A 22,001-nucleotide genomic window follows, 5' to 3' on the forward strand; every position below is an offset into this window, starting at 1 on the left:
TGATATCTCAAAGCTTAAAATTCAATAAAGAATTATTTGAATTTGAAAATGGTTGAAAATTAGATAAATGAATTTTGAAAATTTCCTTTAGTAAAATTATTTATTATTTTATTTATTTTTATAATAAAAAATATTATATCATTTATTAGATTAAAAAAATAAAAATTCAACACTACATATATAATAACTTCTTTTAATTGAGTATACTCATTTTCGACTTGTAAGATTCATTAAATTTAAATTAAATATATATATATATATATAAGGAAGGATAAATCATTATAAATAATATTAAAATCGATCTCATGCCAAATGTAAAAATTTATTTATCGGCTCCATAATCACCCCCACTTGAAGTCATACATTAGGTGGTTAGGAACAAAACTATACAAATGGGATGTTTGGTTCATGAACCATTATTCTTGCCAATTGGATTACTTATTCAAATTATGGTAGTCATATTTTAAGTATAAATTGAAAAAATAAACCAAATCACCCCCACCTGAAGTCATACATTAGGTGGTCGGGAACAAAACTATACAAATGGGATGTTTGGTTCATGAACCATTATTCTTGCCAATTGAATTACTTATTCAAATTATGGTAATAATATTTTAAGCATAAATTGAAAAAAAAAAAAAAGTAAGTGTATAAAAAAATTGGGAATTACTTTAAAAGTCTTGTAAACGTAATGCATGACAAAAACTTGTATAACAATCAACAAGACGAGGCCCATCTATACAAAAATTAGACGTTACCATTCCGTCCAAAAATCTGGTTGTTGATGAGGTAAACTAATTATCTTTTATGTCGTTAATGTCACACCCATCGCTCGGCACAACCATCCAAAGGCTCATAACGGGGTTTGACCTATCCCACGTAACGCACCCATCAATTAACCATTTCCAATTTTACACGGTCATCCTAGGCTCATTTTTTCAATGTCATTCTCTAGAAGAACAGCATCGTTTCCCCATCCATCCCTTATCGTCTACAAAATCCAAATCATAGCAAAGCCCTCAAGTCAAAATTCCCCACCTTTGGTTTGTGCTATAGAACATGTAGACCAACTGCCTAGCTTGGGACCGTTGTTTTTTGTGACGACTTTGGCTCATGAGGTCCCTTTCGGGCAGTGAGAATCTGTTAGTCAAGGCACAGAAAACCTTTGAATTCTTCTTTAATTCTGGGCCATTCATGCAGTTGATGATAACCCTTTTGGATATAATGGTTTTATAAGATCAGACTTATCCATCTTGTTTTATTAAAGGAAAAAAAATTGCTTTGTAGTCACATTGACTTGCGTATGAATGGGAGAGAAATAGACAATTAGAGGGACTTGGAAACCTCCTTTTCGGTACAAGAACACTTCAAAGAAGCTGTTAGGTTGACTTAGGTCTTGTGCCTTGTGGGTCTTTTTTTATTTGGTAGTTGGAGAACAAAAGCTTGTAAAATTCTTACTTCTCAACATTTCAGCTTCTGATCGATGATCCAAGCTTATGTATCTCTCAAATGGTACCACCATCTCCGATTCGATTTATTGAAACTGCTCTTTCCTGCACTGGCCCTTTTGCTGTGTCCTACACCGACCCTGATCAGAAATGGCTCATTAGAAAACACCTCATTTCCTTGATTCAGAATTTCCCCAACCTAAGCCCTTCTGTTGATCCATTTTTTCATGATAATGGCTCCACTGTCAACCTGCTGAATGTAAGGGGCTATCTCCATGTGTCTCAGTCCACACCTCCTATCCCCATTAATATTTGGCTCCATGAAAACTACCCTTTTATGGCTCCACTTGTGTTTGTCTCATCAGATCCCACCTCCCCAATCCATGGCAACCATCCTTTTGTGGATTCTTCCGGTGCCACCGCCTCCCCTTACCTCATATACTGGAACCACCCTCATTCCAATCTCTCTGATTTTGTCCATAACCTTGTCAAGCTCTTCTCCCATGACCACCCTTTTGTGTATTTGCCAGCTTCAAGCTTCACCCACCCCTCACTTGTATCCAAACAGGAAGCTCTTGACAGGCTTGCCGGGCGCCTGCACTACGACATAGCGGCAATCAGGGCTAAAACAGCAGAAGAAATCGAGGAGCTGTCAGCCCTGCAAGGGGAAATGGTGAAGAGAGTTGGGATTGCTACAAGTATAGTGATGGGGCTTGATCATGAGAAGAAGAAGCTGAAAAGGAGGGTGAAGGAGCTGACAGACGAGGCGGATATGCTTATGAATTGGGTAACTTTTAATGATCCAAAGAATGTTATGGCTGTTACCGGGGAAGATCGAATGGAGGATGTGATTGAAGCGGCGGATGAGAAGTCGGAAGTGGTGCTTGATCAATTGGCTAGGGATAATGCCATGGAAGACTTGATGTATGAGTTGGACAAGGCTGTTGAACAGGGGGTGGTGACCCTTCAAGCCTACATAAAAGAAGTGAGAGCCACTGCAAGGGAGCAGTTCTTCTACAGGGCCATGCTACTCCATGGCTTCATTGAATTGAAGGGCTAGGTTCCAATTTGGTATAATAGGGGAAAAAGTTCCTCAATTAATATACGTAAAGGCTCTTCTTAATCTCGTAGACGCATTTTAAAGTCATTTAGAGCCGATAGTATCTATATGATTTACGTAATTGTGTTACTGTTCTTCTCTTCCATTTTCTACTCAATATGACTTGTATATTGTTGTAATTCCTTTCAGCTATGGGGTGAAAAGATATGAAATGGAAATAATTAATTGTGTGTTTTTGCCTGGAAATCTTCATTCTTTGACACCCTCCGTATTAGTATATGAACTTTATATATATTGGAGTCAAATATATAGGTGGTAGTAAAGTCCAAAGTTCCATAGGTAAGCAGGAGTGTTTCTTGGGAGAAACGGTTCCATCAATTTTCTTCGACTTTCTTGAGTTTGAGTTTTCTCATCTACCAAACAGTGGGTAAGGGTAGTTGAGGCCGAGTTAAGCAAAAACACGTACAAATTGTACATTGCAGCCCAACCCAGCCAAACCCAAGTATGCAAGTCAGTAGAGCTGCTACTCCAACCCCAGTCAAATGGGATCTCTAAACCCAGGTGTTGAATTCCAATTTAAATTTAAAGCTTTGTTACTTGAAATAACAATTTTGAAAAACACTTTTATATCATGTTTTGTACCATAAAAGTTTATTTTGAAACTTAAAATATTTTTAACTAATTTAAAAATAACTTTAAAATATAATATTTTTATTTTTTATCATTCTCAGCATTTTATGTAATTATTTTTTAAAACAATTATAAAAAAAACTAAAACAATTAAAATTATCATTTTTGTTTGTTTTTTTTTATTATCAAACATGCTTCCTGTTTATTAAATATATTATAAAAAAAATAAGTGAAAATAATTAAAATATTTTTATTTCTTATTTTCATTCACCTCCTCTCCCACACAAAATAACGAAGATTGTATAATGAAATTTCAAATAAAAATTCATCCTTAAATTTTATTCAATAAAAATTCTTTTAAAATACAGTAGTAGAAAAACACAAGCCGTGCGATCGCCATTTTGTTCATTTGGATGGCTCAAAATAGAAGGGAAATGTTCCTGCGCTCTGTGGGTCAACGACTGGAAACTGATCAATCACATCCCTCCAAGGATTCATCTTTTCCTCACGATCAACGGTCCTCATCGCCTTCCAGATCACACTACTGCACTTGAACCCAGCAGACCCATATGCAATCTGCCACACGCGATCACCCTTTTTGACCCTAGCCTTGGCCTCAGCATAGGAGAGTTCATACCACACTGAACTACCGGATAAATTCCCAAATCTGTACAGTGTCATTCTAGAAGCTTCCATTTGTTTTCCACTTACTCTCAAGTTTCTCTCCACTTCGTCCAGCACCGGTTTTCCACCCACGTGAGGGAAAAAATGATCCACCGCATGCTGGAATTTTGGCACGTACGGCAAGATGTTTGCCACGTGGAAACACCTGATTAGATGATTTGCGAGACAGAGGAGCTGTTCCGATGCGGGAAGGATTAGGGGGCCCGTTGCGGTGAGGTTGGATATAATGGTGTTGGTTGCCACGACCAGGAGGTCTTTGGTGCACGTGAAACCCACGTGGTCCTCGTGGTCCTCTTCTTCGATGATGCAGTTGTATGAGCGATCAGAGCCTGCTGTATTGTTATGGATGGTGTGGATGAGTTGGTACTTGGAGGAGCGGCGGTCAAAGGGCCGGTTGGAGAGGAGGACAGCGGCGCCGCCCATGCGAAATGTGCAGTTGAATATGAGCTTTTGAGGATCATTGCCCATGTAGCAATTCTGGGTGATGTTTTCTGTGCTCACTACTAGTGCATAAGAGTTACGGTGCACCTGCAGTACTTGTAGAAGAGGAGAATTTATTAGGATTTGTTTAGGAAATATTTTTGAAAACCATTTCAAAAAATATTTTTTAAAAATAATTTAATATGTTTTATAGAATAAAAATGGAAAAGGAACTTGAAATATTTTTAATACATTTTTTTATATTTTTAATATTTTAAAATTAATTTTTATATATAATACTTTATTTTAACCATTTTTATATTTATATAATTATTTTTTAAAATAAATCATAGAAAAAATATAAAAGTAATGAAAAATAATTAAAAAATGTTATATGAAAACAATATATATATATTTTTGTTTTTAAGAATAAAAAACTATGTTCCGATTTCTAATTGTTAAATGTGTTTTCATATTTTTTTAATTCTAAAAAATAAAAAATTGTTTTAAACATCAATTACTAAACAAAACCTTATTTATACATATCTTTTTTTTTTCTTTCATTTTTTTATTTTTTATACAATTATCTTATTCTTAAATCCTTCAAATAATTCTTGGAATATCTTAAAAGGTTTAATATATCTTCACTAAATATCAATTCATTTTTAAATAAAATTCAAAACTCCATCTTGTTGAGTATATAAATAACAAAAACAATTTGGGCAACATTTTAGTTATTTAATTAACATATAAATCTCCTGCTATAAAATATATCTTGTTTCAGTTTCATTTTCAAAAAATAGAAGGAACAAAAAAAGTCCATTGTCCTTTTCTTCATACCTTGTTCAAGAATTTTATTAGACTCATGACAATAATACATTCTTAAGCGCAATATTTTGTTCTTTAATATGATATAGAGTATATTTGATAGTGATTTTATAAAGTATTTTTAATATTTTTAATACTTAAAAAAATTTTATTTTTAAAATATTAAAGATATTAGAAAGACTCACTACCAGATAAGCTTACAGTGTATTCGACTGTTAGGAAGTGGTCAACATCACGTAGGCCATTCCAGTCTTTAATGAATCCTTATCCAGTGTTATGAAGGCTATTCCACTGTCCTTGTCTTTAACCCCTATTCCACTGTCCTTCCTCCAAAATGGTGTAGTCTATTTCATCCAACATCACGTAGTCTATTCCAGTCTTTGAGTGTTTTCAGAGCTGGATCGATCGACCGACCGGCTCTACTAACTAGGGGGCCCAACTGGCCCAACTAGCATTCCAAAGACCAGAAAACTAGGAGGCCCAATTGGCCCAACTAGGGGGATTTGGACCCTGCTGCCCATATGGTGGAAAAGCAAAGGTCCAACCATGCACCCCATATCTTGGATAAATTTCTTGCTTAGAATTTTCCACTACTTTTAATTGAGTAGCTGGAATATGACACATCAATTTTTGAAAAAGCATGCACCTTCTACTCAAACAAAATCCAAGAACGTGAAGGGAGAGAGAGACGAGGAACTCAAAGAAGAATGTTAACCGACCTTGAGTAGGTTCTTGGCCATCCAATCGCTAACAGTCCAGCACTGCACCCCATCCCACCAAGATTGTAGCTCAAAACACCCTCACCAAGCTTGTATCTGTTCACAACATGGAAGACAGAGATGCATGGTTTAAAGTCGCGGTATCGGTCACTGACTCAGAGGGTCCCGAGGCGTATCGGTCTCGGTGTATCGGCCCGGTATCGGACGATACGTAAAATAAGCTAATTAGAAAATTCAAAAAAATATAAAAACATTATGTAAATCATCATAAAAATATATACAATTAAATAAGCTCAAAAAAATAAAAAATAAAAAATAAAATTGTCTCACATTTAACATTATTTAAATAGTTATAAAAGTATCTACTCAAAGTTATTTATGATAATACTAATAAAAAGAAAATTATTTTATTTCAAATATAATAACATTTTTACTAACACAACATACAATACAACAATCAATTCCATGTTAAATGACGAGGGGGTTCAAAATCATCATCATCATCAGTCCTATGACGAGCATACAAATTCAGGTGGCAATTCACGTAGTGAGGATATGATTGAAAGAGTGGTTCATAAGTCAAATATGGTGGGTGAGATGATTGGCTTGATGATCCATAATCAGGAAAATATGGTTTCGAAGGCTGTTCGGGATCAACACCAGCTTGATAGTATCCAAAACCTCGATAAGCAATGCTACTGCTACTAGAAGATTGATCATATCCATATGAGTCACTAGCTCGTGTTCCAGTATTTGAATATCCCTCTGGATGCATCATTGGAAATTGATTAAAATCATTTCTACTAAAAGTACTGGAAGAGTTATCACGGTCTCTAAAGTTGTGATATGATCTATCATCTACCCCTCTGAAATACGACATTGATCCTATACCCAAATTTTGTAAGTGCTCATCAATACGGTGATGATTTGATCTATGATAATTATGCCCGCTAGAATAATCATCATCGCTGGGAAATGTAGTTAGTCTTTCCAAATGCTTTCGTTGTTCCCATATCCCTGGTCGATATCCATGATCTGTATCTTGTGTGGCATAGTAATTTTCACCTCCTTGTGCCCATGACATGCCAGGATCTACTTGACTAACATAACCGCCCCCAGTACTACCATCTCCCCAATACCCTCACTAGTGCCACCAACTCCTCTATTGCCCCCACTAGTGCCACCACCCCGCCTACTGCCCCTATTGTCACCATCATCACTACTAGAACTTGAAGAAATTGTTCTAGAAGCCTTACCTTTACGACGGGAATCAACATTTTTTTCTCTACCTTTTTCATTAGTGGGAAGACCTTTATCCAACCAATCCAAATTATCAGATGATAAAATAGGCTCCTCTCCTTCTCGTATCCACTCATCTAATATATCATCATCATTAAAGATATGATTAAGATCAATTGGATTGTATAAATCTTCATTGCTTCGCTTTGGCATCAAATTCTTAACTCGAAGTCGCATATTGTAGTGCACATAAACTAACTTATGCAACTTTTTCATTGCCAAACGGTTGCGCAACTTTGTGTGAATCAATGACCATGTGCTCCAATTTCTTTCACAACCTGATGAAGAACAAGTTTGGCTTAAAATTTTAACAGCAATCTTTTGTAGATGTGGACCTTCATCGCCATAGTTGTTCCACCGTTCAGCTATAATAAAGAAAATGCATACTTATTAATCACTATGATATATTTAACAAAAAATGATGATAACTTCTTATTTGTAATAGACATAAATGTATTGAGTACCTGGAATAGATTGATTTATTGCTTTCTTTGTGAGTGCACTTCCAAATTCTCATTGGCCGTCAACAAATAATTTCACCTACATCATTAACAATTTTTTTTTTTTTTTTTGTTAATGCACATTACATATACAAAATGCATTATATAAAGGTCACAAACTATTATTATACCTCGTTAATAGCTTTTGCTTGTCTATCCAAATCTGGCTCTAATCTCTTGATAACCTTCTTTAATCCAACTTTAATTTCCGGATGGTTGGAGAAATGCTTTGAATATTGGAACATTGGATTTAAAAAATATGCTGCCATAAGTTAAATAATGATCAGTTTATAATTATTTGTACTTAAAAAAATTAATAAAAAATATATAAAGAATTTTTTTATTACCTGCAGCATGCAAATGTCTGTGCAATTGACCTTCCCACCTTCTATCAATGACTTCCCAATACTTTTCCCATTGCTTGACCGATGCCTTGATAGCCAATTTAGCTCTATCCATTGCTTCATAAATGATTGATAGTGTGGGCTTTTTATATTGATCAACCAATTTCAATACTTTGACGAGAGGTTCCATGATGGTTTGAACTTCTCCGGCCTTCTTCCAAAATCGATCAGTTAAGATAAGGTTGGATACCTTATCTCTTACACTTTTTCTGCTCCTATCTTTATTGAATTCACGCCACTCATTTGTTGTGCACATTCTCTTCAAATCAGCCTCATAACGTATAAGACTCTCAGTGAAATGAATTCAGTGGCAAAAGGGTTATTCCTGGCCTTAACAGATCTCTATCCTTGGTGAACACTTTCATCAAATTCACCACTTTCAAGCTATTATAAATAAATCCTGTGATCATCTTAGCTTGATCTAATGTCTCCTTAATCTGCTTCATGCTTCCAATATCTTCAAGCATTAAATCAATACAATGGGCTGCACAAGGAGACCAAAACAAATGCTTTCGCTTCTTCATCAACAACATACCGGCTGCTTTAAAACTTGCCTCATTATCAATGACTACTTGAACAACATTTTCCTCCCCAACCTCCTCTACAACTTTATCCATAAGGGAAAAGATGTAGTCTGCTGTCTTAGGTATGTTGGTAGTGTCAACTGAAGAATGGTATATCATACTTCTATCATAATAAATCATGAAATTGATGATAGGCTTTCTAGTCCTAGAACTCCAACCATCACACATGATTGTGCACCCATATATAAGTCATTTAGCCTTTAATGTTGTTATGTATACCTCAAGTTCTTGCACCTCCTCTTCCAAATATGTATTTCCAATTTGGTATCCCGTGGGACCCTTGATGTCTGGACTTGCTTCTGCTATGGTATCAATCATTGATTGATAGTAAGGCTCACTGTCAGCTGCATTAAAGGGTATTGCATTAAAGAGAAAGAATTTAGAAATAGCTTTACTCACTTTCTTCACGCCTTCAGTAGAAAACAAGCTTTTTATTGATTTCTGCTTTGATAAGGACATGTAGGGATCAATTCCTTTTGGAGGTATGCTAGCTCCTTCTCTTACACTGAAGCTACGTGTCAGTCCGCACTTAATCCTAGCATTAGAAGGTTGTGAGGAACTACCACCCTGCTGATGCTCTTGTCCACCTTCTTCAAAAATTCGACGACTTTTTTTCATTGCTTGTTTCATTTGTCTTCTTTCAAAATCAGCCATAGCAACTTCCTCAATTTCATCATCAGAAATACCCTCATCAATTTCATAGAAATTATCTCTATTTAAGGAATTCAAAAGTCGTTCTTTTTTTTTTCTTTAACTGTGCTTTTTCTTTTGAAGTATTAGACATATGTTGTCTAACACTATGTGACACTTCTACTGGTACACGTGGACATCCTTCCACTTGTCTAGATATATGTGCGATGTGTTGCTTTAATCTTGTTATACCGCCATGTATAACTTTCCCACAATATTTACACTTTGTGGTTCTTCTACTACCACCAACAGGTTTTGCATGTTCCCAACCAATATCGTGTTTTGAAGCCATTTTAAAATTTTAACCTAACCATGTATAAAAGGAAAACAATTTACTTTTCAAATTGAATATATATATAAACACATTTATATAAGAATTATAATATTCAATTTTCCACTCACTTATATGTTTCATATTGTTGCCATATAAAAATAAATTGTACTAAAAAGCAATAAACACGATCTCACCTAAGTTCATCATCTTTTGTTTTCCACTTATTTATATGTTTTTTAAATTAAAATCAATGTAATTGACCATGTAAATGCATACCCTTCATTCCGTATTATTAAATCATTTATGATTATTTGAAGAAAAAAATTTCAATAATGATTAATTTTGTATAGTAATTTAATTTTGCAATATAGTATTAATGTAATTGAGTAATAGGGAAATTTTTTGTCACTAATATAATCTAAATTTATTTATACTAATAGAAAATTGAGTGATATTTTTAAAGTATTCAAGACAATTTCTTGTACATTATATTTTTAAAAATTTAAAAATTCATGAAATAATTTAAAATTATTAATTATGTCTTATTTAGTTTATAAGACATATAGGAACAATATTTGAAAAGAAATAATAGATTATATATAACAACAATATTAAACCATATATAGAGAGTATATATATTAATTTGAAAAGGAATAACATATTATATATATGATATTATAATAAAATCATAGGTTTATTTTATTTTATTTTTATAAAAAAAATACTATTTTAGCATATGTTAGAAACATAAAAATATTAACATCTTTATCATTTTTTGGGTTAAAAATTAATAATAAATATTTAAACTAATAATTTTTCATAATATTTTATTTAAATTGAATAATTAATAAAGTTTAACTTTTTAAAAATGAGTCAAAATTTTCATTCCATGTACTCATTTAGAATTGAATTATCAACATAATATTATAAAAAAATTTATTTTATATGTAATTAATTAGATTGGTTTTTTAATTTCAAAATTATTTTTAAAAATTAAAAAATTCATGAAATAATTTAAAATTATTAATTATATCTTATTTAGTATTTGAAAAGAAATAATAGATTATATATAGCAACATATTAAACCATATATAAAGATTATATATATTAATTTGAAAAGGAATAACATATTATATATATGATATTAAATAAAATTATAGGTTAATTTTATTTTATTTTTATAAAAAAAAATACTATTTTAGCATATGTTAGAAACATAAAAATATTAACATCTTTATCATTTTTGGGTTAAAAATTAATAATAAATATTTAAACTAATAATTTTTTATAATATTTTATTTAAATTGAATAATTAATAAAGTTTAACTTTTTAAAAATGAGTCAAAATTTTCATTCCATGTACTCATTTAGAATTGAATTATCAACATAATATTATAAAAAAAATTATTTTATATGTAATTAATTAGATTGGTTTTTTAATTTCAAAATTATTTTTAAAAATTAAAAAATTCATGAAATAATTTAAAATTATTAATTATATCTTATTTAGTTTATAAGATATATGGCAATAATATTTGAAAATGAATAACAAATTATATATAGCAACAATATTCAATTATATATAGAGATTACATATATTAAATTGAAAATGAATAATATATCATATAAATTAGGAACACTTGACTTCCATTAAGATTTGCAGGACTAAATCCTATTAAATCAAGTAATAAAAGTATCAGAATTTCGCTATCTGCTTCTAACCTATTCAATAATTGAATTAAATTATTCAATATAAGTTTATATGAATTTATTACCTACCGGTCAAACCTCTTTGCCCAGGCTGCCCTAACCCCCTGCCCTCTGTTTCTTCTTCTTCCCCAGCAACACCGTGTTTTGCCTCTATCTTCTTCTTCTTCCCCAAAACAGCAACAGCCCCTACACAGCAACACATGTTTTGCCCTCTTCTTCTTCTTCTTCCCCAACACAGCAACACCACGAAGATGCTCTGATGCACTGATGCAGCCGGCAGCCCTCTGTCTTCTTCCCCAAACCACGAAGACGCCTACGCAGCCTCTCGTGGCACGATCTGCTACCTTCCACGGTTCCACCAAGCACCGCACCAAAGATGAAGATTATAGACTCCGGCAATGGTGGATTTCTTCAACCGAGCCTCTTTTTAAAGGCTTTTGAAAGGGTCACAGACTCACAGGTTTGTTTCAAATCTTCACGTTTTTTTTAAATTTTTATAGGTTTCATAGGTTTTCTTTTGCAGAGGAATCTCTGATTTCTCTGAAAAATCAAGATTTGTTGTGGGGCTTTTTGTAGAGAATCTATTGAATTTTTTCCCCGAGTTGACCGAGTTAACTCGGAATATCGGTCGACTCATCCGAGTCCAACCGATTCAGGCCGAGTCTAGGTATCTGGTATTGGACTGGTCGCGGTCCACTTCGAGGCGGATACGACTCGGCCGAGTCGTATCGGACTCGACCGATTTTTTGAATGCTGTAGAGATGGCACAACCTTAAAACTACTGCAATTCACCACCACTATCCCTATCTCCTCACCCTTCACTCCAGTCTTCGCCAGTAACTCATCCACAGCTCCGAACATCACCATCTCCGCCTCCTTTCTCGCCTCTTCCCTCGACATCTCCGGTGGCTCCCTGACCAGTCCCTCCGGCAAGTACGTGGACTCGCCTGAGCCCAATGTCTCCAATGTTTTCTTCATGAATTCCAAACTTTCCTCTGAGAAATCCCCATACTGTCTCAGCCTCTTAAGCACCATTTCCTTGGTGCATGCTAAAGAGCTGGGGGGTTTGTAGCATGCAAAATCTAGCAAGAAAATTTCAGGTGAAGGCTTAAGGATGAAAATTAGGTTTAACATGAAAACTACCATTAGGGTAAAGCAGATAACTGCAGGAGTGGAAGTGAAGTTGAGGTTGGTCAAGAACTGGAAGAGAGAATTTGGGATGATTAGAGACATGGCTTTTTTTTAGCCTTATATAAAAAAAAAAACTTTTTCAAATTTAATAAAACTTTTATAATACTAATATTAGTGTTTAAAAATTATTACTTCAAATTTAACTTTTAACTTTAATTTAAAGTAAAAAAAAAGAAAAAAAGAAAAAAGAGAAGTACCCCAAATAAAGTTACATTCATTATGCTTTTTAAACAAATTTTTTTTCCTCTTTTTATTTATTTATTTTTTTTATTTTTGAAAGTCCTCTAGTGTAATCACTTGTAGTTCAAGGAAGCATGGATGCAATCCCAATGATTTCAATCCATGGGTTTAGGGTGGTTCATTTTTGGAAAGTTCTTCTGGGGCAGTCCATTGCTTTGATTGTGGTTTCTTTTCCTTTTTCTTTTAATTTATTTTTTATTTTTCAATATTATAAGTCAAGCTATGGCATCACAGTAGCCCATATGATCACTGTAGTCTTTGTATTACCTATTCCTGCTGACAAAAGGGTTTGCCATTTCAGGAGGTTTCCCCTAAGAAACTTGCTCAACACTCATCTAACTCTCTCATAAATAAAAATAATAAAAATAAAAAATTCAATGATAAGGGGAAAAATTAAAAAATCCCAGTGATACTTTGTTTATGTATATTTTTTTATTTTTTTATTTTTTAAAGATGTCCATAGATCATACAATCATAGATGGATTCTATTATGATCTCATGGCATGAATTGATATTTTATGTCTTGATTCACTTATCAACTCATGGCTTCTAGTGCCGGATCACATTGTTTATTTTACATAGAATTTGTCCCATTTACCCAAGAAACAAACAGAAAAATAATCCATTGCTCAAGGAGAAAGTATCCAATACTTCTACCTCTATTACACTTAGCATGGTGATATGATATAGTCATACTTTCATATTTTGCGATCTTAATTTCTAAAACCCTTCTGATTAAGAAATCAAGGGTATGTTTAACAACTATTTTTTAAAACAGTTTTTGATTTTTTTTTTTATAAAAAAAAACACAAAAAATATATTTGAGAATTAAAAATTTTTTATATTTTTTTAATAACAAAAAACAGAATGTTTTTAAAAAATAATTTTTAATTATTTTATATTATTTTCACTTATATTCCAAATGTTATTTAAAAAAATAATTATATAATCATATAGAATAATTAAAAAAATACTAGATATAAAAATTATTTTGAATACATACCTATAAATATTAAAAATAAGTTAAAAATATTTTAAGTTTTCAAACAAACTTTTGCTTTACAAAAATTAGACGTTACCATTCCGTCCAAAAATCTGGCTGTTGATGAGGTAATCGCTCGGCACAACCATCCAAAGGCTCATAACGGGGTTTGACCTATCCCACGTAACGCACCCATCAATTAACCATTTCCAATTTTACACGGTCATCCTAGGCTCATTTTTTCAATGTCATTCTCTAGAAGAACAGCATCGTTTCCCCATCCATCCCTTATCGTCTACAAAATCCAAATCATAGCAAAGCCCTCAAGTCAAAATTCCCCACCTTTGGTTTGTGCTATAGAATATATAGACCAACTGCCTAGCTTGGGACCGTTGTTTTTTGTGATGACTTTGGCTCATGAGGTCCCCTTTCGGGCAGTGAGAATCTGTTAGTCAAGGCACAGAAAACCTTTGAATTCTTCTTTAATTCTGGGCCATTCATACAGTTGATGATAACCCTTTTGGATATGATGGTTTTATAAGATCAGACTTATCCATCTTGTTTTATTAAAGGAAAAAAATTGCTTTGTAGTCGCATTGACTTGCGTATGAATGGGAGAGAAATAGACAATTAGAGGGACTTGGAAACCTCCTTTTCGGTAGAAGAACACTTCAAAGAAGCTGTTAGGTTGACTTAGGTCTTGTGCCTTGTGGGTCTTTTTTTATTTGGTAGTTGGAGAACAAAAGCTTGTAAAATTCTTACTTCTCAACATTTCAGCTTCTGATCGATGATCCAAGCTTATGTATCTCTCAAATGGCACCACCATCTCCGATTCGATTTATTGAAACTGCCCTTTCCTGCACTGGCCCTTTTGCTGTGTCCTACACCGACCCTGATCAGAAATGGCTCATTAGAAAACACCTCATTTCCTTGATTCAGAATTTCCCCAACCTAAGCCCTTCTGTTGATCCATTTTTTCATGATAATGGCTCCACTGTCAACCTGCTGAATGTAAGGGGCTATCTCCATGTGTCTCAGTCCACACCTCCTATCCCCATTAATATTTGGCTCCATGAAAACTACCCTTTTATGGCTCCACTTGTGTTTGTCTCATCAGATCCCACCTCCCCAATCCATGGCAACCATCCTTTTGTGGATTCTTCCGGTGCCACCGCCTCCCCTTACCTCATATACTGGAACCACCCTCATTCCAATCTCTCTGATTTTGTCCATAACCTTGTCAAGCTCTTCTCCCATGACCACCCTTTTGTGTATTTGCCAGCTTCAAGCTTCACCCACCCCTCACTTGTATCCAAACAGGAAGCTCTTGACAGGCTTGCCGGGCGCCTGCACTACGACATAGCGGCAATCAGGGCTAAAACAGCAGAAGAAATAGAGGAGCTGTCAGCCCTGCAAGGGGAAATGGTGAAGAGAGTTGGGATTGCTACAAGTATAGTCATGGGGCTTGATCATGAGAAGAAGAAGCTGAAAAGGAGGGTGAAGGAGCTGACAGACGAGGCGGATATGCTTATGAATTGGGTAACTTTTAATGATCCAAAAAATGTTATGGCTGTTACCGGGGAAGAGCGAATGGAGGATGTGATTGAAGCGGCGGACGAGGAGTCGGAACTGGTGCTTGATCAATTGGCTGGGGATAAGGCCATGGAAGACTTGATGTATGAGTTGGACAAGGCTGTAGAACAGGGGGTGGTGACCCTTCGAGATTACATAAAAAAGGTGAGAGTCACTGCAAGGGAGCAGTTCTTCAACAGGGCCATGCTACTCAAACTAAAGGGTCCCGACATACTCCATTGGCTTCATTGAATTGAAGGGCTAGGTTCCAATTTGGTACAATAGGGGAAAAAGTTCCTCAATCAAAGGCTCTTCTTAATCTCGTAGACGCATTTTAAAGTCATTTAGAGCCGATAGTATCCATATGATTTACGTAATTGTGTTACTGTTCTTCCCTCCCATTTTCTACTCAATATGACTCTTATATTGTTGTAATTCCTTTCAGCCATGGGGTGAAAAGATATGAAATGGAAATAATTAATTGTGTGTTTTTGCCTGGAAATCTTCATTCTTTGACACCCTCCGTACTAGTATATGAACTTATTTGTATCTAGACATGTCACTAGGGTTATATATATTGGAGTCAAATATATAGGTGGTAGTAAAGTCCAAAGTTCCATAGGTAAGCAGGAGTGTTTCTTGGGAGAAACGGTTCCATAAATTTTCTTAGACTTTCTTGAGTTTGAGTTTTCTCATCTACCAAACAGTGGGTAAGGGTAGTTGAGGCCGAGTTAAGCAAAAACACGTACAAATTGTACATTGCAGCCCAACCCAGCCAAACCCCAGACACCAACCCCAGTCAAATGGGATTTCTAAACCCAGGCGGTGAATTCAAATTTGAATTTAAAGCTTTGTTTGGGAAGTACTTGAAAAAACAATTTATAAAAACACTTTTATCATGTTTTGTACAATAAAAATTTATTTGGAAACTTAAAATCTTTTTAATAAATTTAAAATTAACTTTAAAATATAATATTTTTATCTTTTATCATTCTTAGTATTTTATGTAATTATTTTTTAAAATAATTATAAAAAATAAGCACAAATAATTAAAATATATTATTTAAAATTATCATTTTTTTTGTTTTCTTTTTATTATCAAACATATTCCCCATTTGTTAAATATCCTATATAAAAAATAAGTGAAAACAATTAAAACATTTTTATTTTTTATTTTCATTCACCTTCTCTCTCACACAATATAATGAAGATTGCATAATGAAATTTCAAATAAAAATTCATCCTTAAATTTTTATTCAATAAAAATTCTTTTAAAATACAATAGTAGAAAAACACAAGTCGTACGATCGCCATTTTGTTCATTTGGATGGCTCAAAATAGAAGGGAAATGTTCCTGCGCTCTGTGGGTCAACGACTGGAAACTGATCAATCACATCCCTCCAAGGATTCATCTTTTCCTCACGATCAACGGTCCTCATCGCCTTCCAGATCACACTACTGCACTTGAACCCAGACCCATATGCAATCTGCCACACGCGATCACCCTTTTTGACCCTAGCCTTGGCCTCAGCATAGGAGAGTTCATACCACACTGAACTACCGGATAAATTCCCAAATCTGCACAGTGTCATTCTAGAAGCTTCCATTTGTTTTCCACTTACCCTCAAGTTTCTCTCCACTTCGTCCAGTACCGGTTTTCCACCCACGTGAGGGAAAAAATGATCCACCGCATGCTGGAATTTTGGCACGTACGGCAAGATGTTTGCCACGTGGAAACACCTGATTAGATGATTTGCGAGACAGAGGAGCTGTTCCGATGCGGGAAGGATTAGGGGGCCCGTTGCGGTGAGGTTGGATCTAATGGTGTTGGTTGCCACGACCAGGAGGTCTTTGGTGCACGTGAAACCCACGTGGTCCTCGTGGTCCTCTTCTTCGATGATGCAGTTGTATGAGCGATCAGAGCTTGCTGTATTGTTATGGATGGTGTGGATGAGTTGGTACTTGGAGGAGCGGCGGTCAAAGGGCCGGTTGGAGAGGAGGACAGCGGCTCCGCCCATGCGAAATGTGCAGTTGAATATGAGCTTTTGAGGATCATTGCCCATGTAGCAATTCTGGGTGATGTTTTCTGTGCTCACTACTAGTGCATAAGAGTTACGGTGCACCTGCAGTACTTGTAGAAGAGGGGAATTTATTAGGATTTGTTTAGGAAATATTTTTGAAAACCATTTCAAAAATTATTTTTAAAAAATAATTTAATATGTTTTATAGAATAAAAATGGAATGGGAACTTGAAATATTTTTAATATATTTTTTATATTTTAAAATTAATTTATATATATAATACTTTATTTTAAACCATTTTTATATTTATATAATTATTTTTTAAAACTATAAAAACTATAAAAGTAATAAAAATGACTAAAAAATGATTTATGAAAACAATATATCTTTTTGTTTTTTTGTTTTTAAGAATAAAAAACTACCTTCTATTTTCTAATTGTTAAATGTATTTTCATGTTTTTTTTATTCTAAAAAACAAAAAATTGTTTTAAACATCAATTACTAAACAAAACCTTATTTATACCTATCTTTTTTTTTTTTTTTGTACAATTATCTCATTCTTAAATCCTTCAAATAATTCTTGGAATATCGTAAAAGGTTTAATATATCTTCACTAAATATCAATTCATTTTTAAATAAAATGATCAAAACTCCATCTTGTTGAGTATATAAATAACAAAAACAACTTTGGGCAACATTTTGGTTATTTAATTAACATATAAATCTCCTGCTATAAAATATATCTTGTTTCAGTTTTATTTGCAAAAAATAGAAGGAACAAAAAAAGTCCATTGTACTTTTCTTTATACCTTGTTCCAGAATTTTATTAGACTCATCCATCGATGATAATACACTTTTACACTTTTGAGCGCAATATTCTGTTCTCCGATACGATGTAAAGTATATTTTTATAAAATGTTTTTAATATTTTTAATACTTAAAAATTTTTATTTTTTAAATATTAAAGATATTAGAAATACTATTTCACAACCAGGAAGTAGTCAATTTCCTCCAACATCACGTAGGCTATTCCAGTCTTTAATGAATCCTTATCCAGTGTTATGAAGGCTATTCCACTGTCCTTTTCTTTAACCCCTATTCCACTGTCCTTCCTCCAAAATGGTGTAGGCTATTTCATCCAACATCACGTAGTCTATTCCAGTCTTTGATTTTTTTCAGAGCTGGATCGACCGACCGGCTCTACTAACTAGGGGGCCCAACTGGCCCAACTAGCATTCCAAAGACCAGAAAACTAGGAGGCCCAATTGGCCCAACTAGGGGGATTTGGACCCTGCTGCCCATGTGGTGGAAAAGCAAAGGTCCAACCATGCACCCCATATCTTGGATAAATTTCTTGCTTAGAATTTTCCACTACTTTTAATTGAGTAGCTGGAATATGACACATCAATTTTTGAAAAAGCATGCACCTTCTACTCAAACAAAATCCAAGAACGTGAAGGGAGAGAGAGACGAGGAACTCAAAGAAGAATGTTAACCGACCTTGAGTAGGTTCTTGGCCATCCCAATCGCTAACAGTCCAGCACTGCACCCCATCCCACCAAGATTGTAGCTCAAAACACCCTCACCAAGCTTGTATCTGTTCACAATCATGGAAGACGGAGATGGCACAACCTTAAAACTACTACAATTCACCACCACTATCCCTATCTCCTCACCCTTCACTCCAGTCTTCGCCAGTAACTCATCCACAGCTCCGAACATCACCATCTCCGCCTCCTTTCTCGCCTCTTCCCTCGACATCTCCGGCGGCTCCCTGACCAGTCCCTCCGGCAAGTACGTGGACTCGCCTGAGCCCAATGTCTCCAATGTTTTCTTCATGAATTCCAAACTTTCCTCTGAGAAATCCCCATACTGTCTCAGCCTCTTAAGCACCATTTCCTTGGTGCATGCTAAAGAGCTGGGGGGTTTGTAGCATGCAAAATCTAGCAAGAAAATTTCAGGTGAAGGCTTAAGGATGAAAATTAGGTTTAAAATGAAAACTACCAGTAGGGTAAAGCAGATAACTGCAGGAGTGGAAGTGAAGTTGAGGTTGGTCAAGAACTGGAAAAGAGAATTTGGGATGGTTAGAGACATTTTTTTTTTCTTTTTTGAGTATATGAATCGATGATCAGAGGGGATGAAGGCGAATGAGTTATATAGGGGTGGTTAAGAGGCGGGAAAGAGATACATGGATGCATTTATTAGGGAAACCAGTGAAACCTAACTATCAATTATGTAGGGTTTTGCAGCGATAGCAAGAAGGACAGGTTCAGGACGGGTGGCACCCATCTCAATACATGATATAAATTAATTCTTATTTCCATTCTAATAAAAAAAAATTAACTGTGTGGAATTCTAAAGAAAACCCTAAAATCGTATCAATCCGTTTATTTTAATTCCAAATGTTACCAACTTAATGCATTTAAATGTGAAAAGATTGTGCCAGGAGGCCCATCACCATCCCAGGGGTTGAGGGTGGGTTTGTGGGTAGGTGTGGTTAATTGGCTGGTGTACGTCCAATCATTAATAGTCTGATCTTTATCATAAATGGGAAATATTAATGGTCTGCCCTTGTCGTAAAACCAAGGAGCATAGAGTTATGTGATTTCAATGCTCTTCTCCAGTCGAAAATGGAAGAAAGTATATGTCTTTCAAAAGATCAAATAATGAAGGGAAAAGGGAACACCAACCTTTTTGCTTTAACCTTTGCGAAAGTAAGAGTGAAAGGAATAAACTTCTAGATGAATGGTAATATTATATAGATAGAAAAATTAAAATGCTAATAAAAGTAATTTATTTTATTTTATTTTATTTTATGATATTATTGATTCATAATGCCCTTCAAAATACAAACAAAATAGACTTGTGGCTTAAAAAACATAAATTTAATTTTAAATTTTTGAAAGATAAAAAGGTAATGATATTTAAATGTTATTAATAAAAAACACTAATTTTCTAGGGTTTAAATAAACATAATTTATAAATTTTTAATAAAATCAAAAGGAAAAAATATTTATTTTTTTTATAAAATCTATGTAATATTAATGAATTATTTAGTTAAATTCATGATTTTGTTTCATTCATTTTGGTTTGGACTTCATATATTTTTCTATTACTTGTTCTCCTCGTAAAGACTCACAATTATTGCATATTCATTTAGGGATAACACAAATAAACATGAAACATAAAGTGGTGTTCGAGGAATATTAGGCAAGAAACTTAATTAAAAAAAAACAAAATTATGAAAGGAGCACCCAAGTATCCTTGAATATGTCCTACATGCCTTAAGCATAATATATTCCAAACGCTCTCAAAAGGAAAAAATGTTATTCGTAACAAGGGTGAAAATATTGGTTTTTATCGATATCGGTAACTTGATTTTACGAATAGATAAAAATATATTGAAAAATATTGGTTAATATTTTGACACAAAATATCAATGAAATAAACTTGATTAAAAGTCATGAACATATTGAGAATAATTCTAAGACATAATATAAAAAGTAATAATAAATATATTGAGATTGTTTTGTTTAAAAAATTGATATATATGGATGACATAATTTATAACATTCAAAATTTAAATCTACATTTTATAAAGATTTATCTAATTTGAATGTATTTAATGACATAAACAAATGATGATATTTGTATAAGTATTTTTTTATTTTAAAATGTTGATAATTTTATTTATAAATTAATATTTAATTATACAAAATAGATGATATTTAAAATTAATTCATTTACAATAATTTTATTCTAATTAATGAATAATATATATAAGATATTTACATTTATGAATTCCATATATGACATCTGTACATATATGATTTGAAACAAATAACAAAGTTAGCTTGATGGCACCCCAATACATTTCATGCCTGAGTTCAGGGGTCCTAATTAATGAATAAGTCAAATGTGTCTAGCAGGCCGAGCTGGGCTTCATCTTAAAGGAGCCCCAGTATGGGAGATAACAATTGGGCTGGGCTATAAAAGCCCATTGCAAAATTTTGATTTGACAATCCAACTCAAAAAATGTGTGATGTAGCATAAAAATGGCCAAAATTTTGGTGAAAATGGACGAAAAAGTGTGAATAAAAGGATACATCGGACGGTTGAGATTTCGGGCTTGTTATTGTATCAACCACCTTCGATTTTAGGATATTTCGGTGATATACCGTCAAAATTTTATGACATTTTAGACCTTGGTCTCCATAAGAACTAGTATGTCTTGGAATTGGTACGTGTATTTTCACTTCTTTTACTACTGAGGCCTTCCTTAGATTGATCTTTAAGAAATTAAAATTTCCTTTTTAAATTCAATAAGAACTTATGAATTTATTTAGGTAATTTTGTTCGAAGAGATTAATTTTATTACTTTTTATAAAAGTTATATTATATTTTAGCTTATTACATAAGTTCTTTTTATATTTAACTCAACTTTTATAATATTAATATGGAAGTTTAAAAATTATGATATTGTCTAGAAGTCAAATCATATAGAAGGTGTTTGAATAAATGACATATATATTAACTTTTCAAGAAAGAGAATGGGAATGAGAAGGAAAGAAGATGGAAAAAGAAAAGTTATAAACAAAATAAGAAATTTAATTAAAATATTTACAAAACCTATCATGAAATAGAATATACTTAGTTATAAAAACATAGAATTAAATATATATTTTCTATAACATCCAAAAAAATTTAATAGTGATATTGTTTTGTAAATAACCCCATTTCAATT

At 33.5% G+C, this 22,001-nt stretch overlaps 4 protein-coding genes across 4 annotated transcripts; 2 read left to right on the forward strand and 2 right to left on the reverse strand.

The window, feature by feature from the left end:
• Positions 1–1,364: 1,364 nt before the first annotated feature.
• LOC117919148 (protein ELC-like) lies at positions 1,365–15,737 on the forward strand. Its single transcript, XM_034836243.1, has 2 exons — positions 1,365–2,519; positions 15,512–15,737. The coding sequence occupies exon 1, from the start codon at positions 1,510–1,512 to the stop codon at positions 2,506–2,508; it is 999 nt and encodes a 332-aa protein (XP_034692134.1). The 5' UTR covers positions 1,365–1,509; the 3' UTR covers positions 2,509–2,519; positions 15,512–15,737.
• LOC117919149 (3-ketoacyl-CoA synthase 11-like) lies at positions 3,532–5,806 on the reverse strand. Its single transcript, XM_034836245.1, has 2 exons — positions 5,790–5,806; positions 3,532–4,350 (listed from the first exon to the last, which is right to left on the reverse strand). The coding sequence occupies exon 2, from the start codon at positions 4,288–4,290 to the stop codon at positions 3,544–3,546; it is 747 nt and encodes a 248-aa protein (XP_034692136.1). The 5' UTR covers positions 4,291–4,350; positions 5,790–5,806; the 3' UTR covers positions 3,532–3,543.
• LOC117919147 (protein ELC-like) lies at positions 14,363–15,732 on the forward strand. Its single transcript, XM_034836242.1, has one exon. It carries the CDS (start codon positions 14,477–14,479, stop codon positions 15,485–15,487), a length of 1,011 nt encoding a protein of 336 aa, XP_034692133.1. The 5' UTR covers positions 14,363–14,476; the 3' UTR covers positions 15,488–15,732.
• Positions 15,738–16,459: 722 nt separating the features above from the next.
• On the reverse strand, positions 16,460–19,362 carry LOC117919146 (3-ketoacyl-CoA synthase 2-like). The gene is made up of 2 exons (XM_034836241.1): positions 18,758–19,362; positions 16,460–17,358 (listed from the first exon to the last, which is right to left on the reverse strand). Exons 1-2 carry the CDS (start codon positions 19,349–19,351, stop codon positions 16,555–16,557), a joined length of 1,398 nt encoding a protein of 465 aa, XP_034692132.1. The 5' UTR covers positions 19,352–19,362; the 3' UTR covers positions 16,460–16,554.
• Between the last annotated feature and the right edge of the window lie 2,639 nt (positions 19,363–22,001).

The sequence above is a fragment of the Vitis riparia genome, chromosome 7 (assembly GCF_004353265.1).
Source record: "Vitis riparia cultivar Riparia Gloire de Montpellier isolate 1030 chromosome 7, EGFV_Vit.rip_1.0, whole genome shotgun sequence".
In the NCBI taxonomy this organism is placed as follows: Eukaryota; Viridiplantae; Streptophyta; class Magnoliopsida; order Vitales; family Vitaceae; genus Vitis; species Vitis riparia.